This window comes from Drosophila simulans, unplaced genomic scaffold (assembly GCF_016746395.2).
Source record: "Drosophila simulans strain w501 unplaced genomic scaffold, Prin_Dsim_3.1 Segkk87_quiver_pilon, whole genome shotgun sequence".
NCBI lineage: Eukaryota > Metazoa > Arthropoda > Insecta > Diptera > Drosophilidae > Drosophila > Drosophila simulans.
In genome coordinates, this window is record NW_025416883.1 from 892,934 (window position 1) to 901,135 (window position 8,202).

Genomic DNA, 8,202 nt, shown 5'->3' on the forward strand with positions numbered 1-8,202 from the left:
CACTCAACAATCATCGCCTTATTATTTTTCCCACGTCGCAACTGAATACTCTAATGACATATATTCTAATACAAAGTCATTTTTGAAATTTATTTTGTGATATTATGTACATGCCCTTGTCACTGATAAAAGCCGTTAAAATAAGAATAATGCTTACACATTGCTGTTTCACATAGATATTCTTACTAAAATTATAAAATAAAGATAAAATCTTGTTTGTTAATTTTATTTCCGAAGCGAAAACAAAACTTATATGTATATGGAGCTATTTCGAAAGTTCACAGAACTCACAAAAGTTATCTTCTTAAGATCGAAAATACACGTGACTTCAAGCAAACTTCTTATTTGATTCTTAATGTATATTGGTGGAGTTTGTTATTAATTACCGTAATGTATCGCCCACTATTAGATAAGATTGAAATTTTGCCAACAATGCTTTAATGCAACTAGGCGCAACTACGTGAAAGTTAATTTGTATTTAAAAAAAAAATGTGGTATTTGATTTGGGACTTTTAACTTTTCTTGCCCTAAAACTATCCTTAAGGTTTTATGAAATGGTAGAAACAACTGTCACCTAACTCCCCAAATTAGCCACAGTCTGAACTGGTTATTATTTACGAAATCGATTTCATTATTATCGTCCCTAAAAATCGAAAGCCTCGTTTTTTGTGTATTATTTGCATTGTGATTTAGTATTTCATTCAGTTAATTTTATCATCCAAACAATATAATGATTAAAAAACTAATTGAATTATTTGTTCTATAATTAAAAAATCTGCGTAAACTTTTCTGATATAATAATATATTATATATTCGCTGTTCATCCTTTTCAAATCAAAACAGATCGCAGAGAATTTTTGTGATATTTCTAAATATTTTTATATTATATTATTTTTTTTAATAAGTAAACTAGGTATGTAAGATTTTATATTCATGCACCAATAAATTTCCTTAGAATTGTTCAGATTTATATAGCTTTTACGAAAGTGGCTATCTTCCTTACAAAACAGCTACCTAATATTAATATTACACAGTTGCTCCAGAGTTATAGGTTTGCTCATAGTTGAACACAGACTCTTTTGACACAGATGCAGGACATTCGGAATATTAACCTGGGCAACAATTCCGGCAACAGCCATGATTCGTCTCTGGCAACCTCCAAAATGCCGCGCAACTTTAAACTGCTATCTGATCCACAGTTGGTTAAATGTGGTACGAGACTCTATCGTTACGATGGTTTAATGCCAGGAGACCCGTCCTATCCAACAATAACACCTAGGGATCCACGGAACCCACTTATTCGCATACGCGCCAGGGCTGTTGAACCACTTATGCTTCTTATTCCGAGGTAACCATTGATTAAATTAAACAATTTCAGCTAAGAACATAGACCATCCCATAGGTTTGTCATCGATTGCGACTACGTGGGCCAGCCACCAGCAGTCGAAGTTACTATAGTGAACCTAAATGATAACATCGACAAGCAATTTCTTGCTAGCATGCTGGATAAATGTGGAACATCTGATGAAATAAATATTTACCATCATCCCATCACAAACAAACACTTGGGCATTGCTCGTATAGTGTTTGATAGTACGAAGGGAGCGAGAAAATTCGTTGAAAAATACAATCAAAAGTCTGTAATGGGAAAGGTAGGATGAAGTTTTTCAGCTTTTGTCGTATTCTAATGTATCTATGTATTGTAGATCTTAGATGTGTTTTGCGACCCTTTTGGTGCCACATTAAAAAAATCTCTTGAGAGCCTTACAAATTCAGTCGCTGGAAAACAATTAATGGGTCCAAAAGTAACACCGCAATGGACATTTCAGCAGGCTGCTTTGGAGGATACCGAATTCATCCACGGATATCCTGAAAAGAACGGCGAACACTTAAAGGATATCTACACCACACAAACCAATTCGGAAATTGCAAACCGTAGTAGGGATCGAAACTGGAATCGCGACAAGGAAAGAGAAAGAGATCGCCATTTTAAGGAGCGCAGTCGACATACGTCAGAGCGAAGCTATGACCGTGATCGTGGAATGCGAGAAAACGGCACTTCATTAAGGTGTCGCCGTACTTTTTATCGACGCCGTTCTAGTGATATATCCCCAGAAGATTCGCGGGATATATTGATCATGACAAGAGAAAGATCTAGAGATTCAGATTCACGTCCTCGTGATTATTGTCGTTCTAGGGAGCGAGAGTCGTTTCGAGACCGTAAAAGATCTCATGAAAAAGGCCGAGAGCAGCCCAGGGAAAAAAGAGAACATCATTATAACTCATCTAAAGATCGAGAGTACCGCGGAAGAGATCCCGAACGATCTGCTGAAATCGATCGAAGGGATCGCGGAAGTCTTAAGTATTGTAACCGCTATTCATTGCATGAATATATTGAAACTGATGTTAGACGTTCTTCGAATACAATAAGTAGTTACTATCCCGGTTCCAGTCTTCCTACTGCAAGCCATGGCTTCAATAGCTGTTCTTTACCTTCAATTGAAAATATTAACACATGGTCTGATCGGAGAGCTTGGACTGCGTTTCAGCCTGACTTTCAGCCAGTACAACCACCCCCACCGCCACCAGAAGAGACTGACAACTGGGATGAAGAGGAACACGACAAAAATTGTATTGTGCCTATGCCTTATGGCTCCGCAAAACTTCAACCGCCAGTGCCGTCAAACGTGAATTTCGCGACTAAATTAAAGTCAGTTACACAACCGAATTCCGATCCAGGGAACGTGGATTTAGATACTCGAATAGCTTTAATATTTAAAGGAAAAACTTTTGGAAATGCACCGCCTTTTCTTCAAATGGATAGCAGCGATTCAGAAACAGATCAAGGCAAACCTGAAGTTTTTTCGGATGTTAATTCCGATTCAAACAACTCGGAGAACAAAAAAAGGTCATGTGACAAAAGTAATAAAGTTCTCCATCAGCAAAATGAAGCAAGTGATATATCAAGTGATGAAGAAATAATAGGTAAAAAGGACAAGTCAAAACTCAGTTTAATAGGCGAAAAGGAAGTAAATGATGACAATATGTCTTTATCGAGCCTATCTTCCCACGAGGATCCTATCCAGACCAAGGATGGTGCAGAGTTTAAGAGTATTATGTCATCTTACATGTATTCGAATCAAAATCCTTTTTATTACCATGCTACAGGCTATGGGCACTATCTTCCCGGTATTCCGTCTGAATCTACAAGTCGTTTATTTTCAAATGGCGCTTACATGCAGTCTGAATATTTAAAAGCCGTTACATCATTTAATTTTGATTCGTTTTCTAAGCCATACGACTACAATAAAGGTGCTCTATCAGATCAGAATGATGGAATACGTCAAAAAGTAAAAAAAGTAATTGGCTATATTGTCGAGGAGCTAAAACAGATTTTAAAAAGAGACGTTAATAAGCGCTTGATTGAGATAACTGCATTTAAACATTTTGAGACATGGTGGGACGAGCAAACATCAAAAGCCCGTTCAAAGCCGCTATCCGAAAAAGCAGACTCCACTGTCAACACACCTTTAAATTTTATTAAAGATACTTCTAATAACGAAAAGAATCCTGATATAAATCTTCTTATTAATGCCCACAGGGAAGCCGCAGATTTTCAATCTTACTCCAGTATAGGCTTGCGGGCAGCAATGCCCAAGCTGCCGTCGTTTCGGCGTATAAGAAAACTTCCTAGCCCTATACCCACCAAAAGAAATTTTTTGGAAAGAGATTTAAGTGACCAAGAGGAAATGGTGCAACGCTCCGACTCAGAAAAGGAGGATTCTAATGTGGAAACCTCCGATACTGCACATTTAAACATTAAAGGTCCAGTCCCAATTCAAGAGTCAGACACTAAATCGCATACATCTGGTCTTAATTCAAAAAGAAAGGGAAGTGCTTCAAGTTTTTTTTCTTCTTCGTCTTCTTCCACTTCTAGTGAAGCTGAGTATGAAACAATCGATTCTGTAGAAAAGGCTAGGACTAGTGAGGAAGATAGTCCTGGAAGATATGGTCAAAGAAATCTGAATCAACGAACAAAAACGATTAGAAACAGGAATCGAGTGCGTAAAATGGATAAAGTTACAAATGTGAGAAATGTATATTCGGGGTCAGATGAATTCAAAAAAGAGAACGTAACTAGGCGCACAAAAAAGAATATTTATTCCGATACAGATGAAGATAATGATAGAACGTTATTATCTGATTTAAAAGAAAAAAATATTTCAACAATTTTATCTGATCTCGAAGAAATAAGTAAAGATAGTTGCATCGGATTGGATGAAAACGGGATTGAACCCACATTATTATTATCAACGATTTCAAAACTGAATGAAGAGTGTAGGCGCTCTCTTACACCCGTTCCACCACCGGGTTACAATGAGGAAGAAATTAAAAAAAAGGAGGATTGTAAACAAAAGCCGTTATTTGAATACGATAGAATTTACAGCGACTCCGAGGAGGAGAAAGAATATCAGGAAAGAAGAAAGAGAAATACTGAGTACATGGCTCAAATTGAACGAGAATTTTTAGAGGAACAAGAAAAGAGTATTGAAAAGTCATTGGATGAAAACCTACAGTCGCCTAATAGCATTGTAAAATGCAGAAACTCCCCAACAAATAAAAATGACGAAACGAGAAAAAAAGCTTTTTCACAAACAAGATCATGTTTTGAAAGTGCAAGTAAAGTTGACATGACTCTAGTCAATATAATAAATGTTGAAAACGATATAAACGAATTTGGCCCTCATGAAGAGGGTAATGTTACAAACGGTTGTAACAAAGTGTATACAAGTTCAAAGGGTAAAACCAAAAGAACTCAATCGCCAGTGTATTCTGAGGGCGGTTCCAGCCAAGCTTCTCAGGCGAGTCAGGTTGCGCTAGAGCACTGTTATTCGTTGCCGCCGCACTCAGTTTCTTTGTGCGATTATCCATCTGGTAAAGTGAATGAAACTAAAAACAGTTTAAAACGAGAAACAGAGAACATTGCAAATGTTAGCCAAATGACGAGGACAGGTCCCGGCAGACCTCGCAAGGATCCAATATGTACTCAAAAGAAAAAGAAAGATTCGGCCCCCAGGATGTCAAACGTAAAGCCTAAAATGGCACCAAACAGAGATCAATGGGCCGAATTGGCACACAAAAATGTACATTTTGTTCCGTGTGATATGTATAAAACTCGTGATCAGAATGAAGAAATGGTTATTTTGTACACTTTTTTAACAAAAGGCATTGATGCAGAAGATATAAACTTTATAAAAATGAGTTATTTGGACCATTTGCATAAGGAACCGTACGCGTGAGTGTTATTAGTTATGTTATAGTATATTATTATACCCGTTACTCGTAGAGTTAAAGGGTATACTAGATTCGTTGAAAAGTATGTAACAGGCAGCGTCTCCGACCATAAAAAGAATATATATTCTTGATCATGATATTGATCGAGAGTCGAACTAACCATGTCCGTCTGTTCGTATGAACGTCGAGATCTCAGAAACTATAAAAGCGGGAAGGTTTAGATTCAGTATACAGATTCGAGAGCCAAAGACGCAGCGCAAGTTTGTTGACCCATGTTGCCAAGCCCACACTAACGCCCATAAATCGCACACATTTTCATTAGTCTTGTAAATTTCTATCGATTTGCCAAAATACTTTTTGCCACGCCCACTTTAACGCCCTATAGCCCCCAAACAGGCTAAATTTGAACAATTTTTAGATTTTTCATATATTTCCCAATATATATCGATATTCCAGAAAAATTATGAAATTTCACATTCACACTAGCTGAGTAACGGGTATCTGATAGTCGGGGAGCTCGACTAAAGCATTCCATCTTGTTTTTATTTTGTTGGCATTTGTTTTCTAGAATGTTTTTAAATAACACTCACTGGGTGGATCACTGCACAACTGACCGAGCTTTTTGGCCACCGCCAACAAAAAAGCGAAGAAAAGACGACGAACTGATGCGACATAAGACTGGATGTGCGCGAACTGAAGGATTTTACAAACTAGATGTTCGAGAAAAGGCTAAGCATAAGTACCATCATGCTAAAGCCAATACAGAAGATTCTTTTAATGAAGATCGGAGCGATGAACCTACAGCACTTACAAATCATCATCACAATAAATTAATTTCCAAAATGCAAGGAATTTCCCGCGAAGCTCGCTCAAACCAGAGAAGACTTTTAACAGCCTTTGGTTCTATGGGTGAATCTGAGCTTTTAAAATTTAATCAGCTAAAGTTTCGGAAGAAACAGCTTAAGTTTGCAAAATCTGCGATACATGATTGGGGATTGTTTGCAATGGAGCCCATAGCTGCAGACGAAATGGTTATTGAATATGTTGGTCAGATGATTCGACCTGTAGTTGCTGATCTAAGAGAAACAAAGTATGAAGCGATTGGAATTGGTAGTTCCTATTTGTTTCGAATTGACATGGAAACTATAATCGACGCAACTAAATGTGGAAACTTAGCTCGATTTATAAATCACAGTTGCAATGTAAGTATAACTGGGTACTTTGACATTATGTTACCAACATACAATTTTGTTTTTCAGCCGAATTGCTACGCTAAGGTTATAACTATTGAATCTGAAAAAAAGATAGTAATATATTCAAAACAACCCATTGGAATAAACGAGGAAATAACTTACGACTATAAATTTCCACTAGAAGAAGAAAAAATACCTTGTCTATGCGGCGCCCAAGGATGTCGGGGCACACTTAACTAATACTTATTTACAGCAATGAATTAAATATTCATTAAAACCTAATACTTATTTACAGCAATGAATTAAATATTTAAGAGCACATAAATTTAATTTGTTTATAAAATCCAAAGTGGTATGTGTAAGTATATATAGTATCTTTTGTAACTTAAAGGAATGTTTTGTTGAACTAAAACTATAAACAATTATATCAACGAGGTCAGAGGTGCTGTTCAAAATGGTTTAGGTCTAAATTAAGTTAAACATAGATTTTTGAACTTTACTTATAAAAACAATATGTATATATTAGAACCCATTTGATCTGTAAACATAAAGAACAAAAATGCAATAAATACATTATCTTAAATTTAAAAAATAATTTTGCCTTTATACAAAAATGTGATTATTGTAAATCATGTTTGAGTGTTATTTGCATATCTAATTGAGCCTGAGCCATGCTTTCCAAAGCATATTGCATTTTTTCTAGCAATAGTTCGCCTCTTTGCACTACTTCCTCTAGGTCTCTAGCAGTTCCCTGGTTTTCGATCTCGAGCCTTTTAAGGCTAGAATTTTGGAGTTCAATGGAGCTGTCTTCATTTGGAAGAGACTCAATTAGGGTGTCGATGTCTTTAGCACATCGTGCAATTAACTGTGCAAATAATTGGGCATAGTCTTCTTGCGGCGGACACGGGATTGGCGTTTGGGGTCCAATGCGTTCAAAATTAACAAATTTACTTGGAAGGGACGTTTGTTGAATTACACCAATTGCATTGCAGAAGTGCTCCGCTTGCTGCAATGATTATTTCATATAAAAAACTTGATATTTTTTAGTACGAAGTCATTTACCTGATTAACGGTGTCTTGCAATTGTGTAAGCCGATCCGCCATTTTACTACCCAGTTAATAATTCTGAAAAACAAAAAATATGGAATTAAGTTTGATTACGATTTAGCCCGTTCAAAGTGCTAGACGAATTTTAAACATTACCATTTTAATTTATATCAAATTAGCAAAGTACGATTATACTGTGGCATTAAGATATTTACAACGAATCACCGCTGGTGCTTTGAATAATATATAAACATTAATACATCGATTGATTTTAAGACTTATTTAGAGACACCTCTAACGTCGACAGCGGGTATTCTCTTAAAAAAAGAAATGCCAATAATATGAGTTCCACACTGGCACGTGATTTCTTTCAATGAGACAAATTATTCTTTTTCACACTGTGCAATAGTAATGTCTTTATACCAAAGATAGAAGGTACCATAAGATTGTCGGAAACAGTGGAATCTGCATAATAATTGCTCGTTTATAACCACATGTTGAACATCGATCCTTCTTATCTTGTTCAAAATCATGACAATTTCGGTTATGACAAGAAAGCAGATAGTCTCCATGCAGTCTGCAAACTCTCTTCCACAATCTTGGTGTATCCTTGCGGAAGGTATATCGATTTCAGTTATAAGCTGGAAACGCCGTGAAAAATGCATTT

At 36.4% G+C, this 8,202-nt stretch overlaps 2 protein-coding genes across 3 annotated transcripts; one reads left to right on the forward strand and one right to left on the reverse strand.

The window, feature by feature from the left end:
• The first annotated feature begins 642 nt into the window (after positions 1–642).
• On the forward strand, positions 643–6,813 carry LOC6739816 (histone-lysine N-methyltransferase SETD1). 2 transcript variants are annotated; one of them, XM_039298289.1, is made up of 6 exons: positions 643–913; positions 1,089–1,348; positions 1,403–1,652; positions 1,707–5,296; positions 5,864–6,497; positions 6,555–6,813. In XM_039298289.1, exons 2-6 carry the CDS (start codon positions 1,089–1,091, stop codon positions 6,726–6,728), a joined length of 4,908 nt encoding a protein of 1,635 aa, XP_039154223.1. In that variant the 5' UTR covers positions 643–913; the 3' UTR covers positions 6,729–6,813. The 2 variants fall into 2 exon arrangements, with proteins under 2 accessions (XP_039154223.1, XP_016025865.2); XM_016168962.2 differs by lacking the exon at positions 643–913 and having other exon boundaries at positions 948–1,348.
• Positions 6,791–7,870, reverse strand: LOC27208155 (mediator of RNA polymerase II transcription subunit 21). Its single transcript, XM_016183767.3, has 3 exons — positions 7,692–7,870; positions 7,551–7,613; positions 6,791–7,494 (listed from the first exon to the last, which is right to left on the reverse strand). The coding sequence occupies exons 2-3, from the start codon at positions 7,590–7,592 to the stop codon at positions 7,108–7,110; spliced, it is 429 nt and encodes a 142-aa protein (XP_016033084.1). The 5' UTR covers positions 7,593–7,613; positions 7,692–7,870; the 3' UTR covers positions 6,791–7,107.
• Positions 7,871–8,202: the final 332 nt, after the last annotated feature.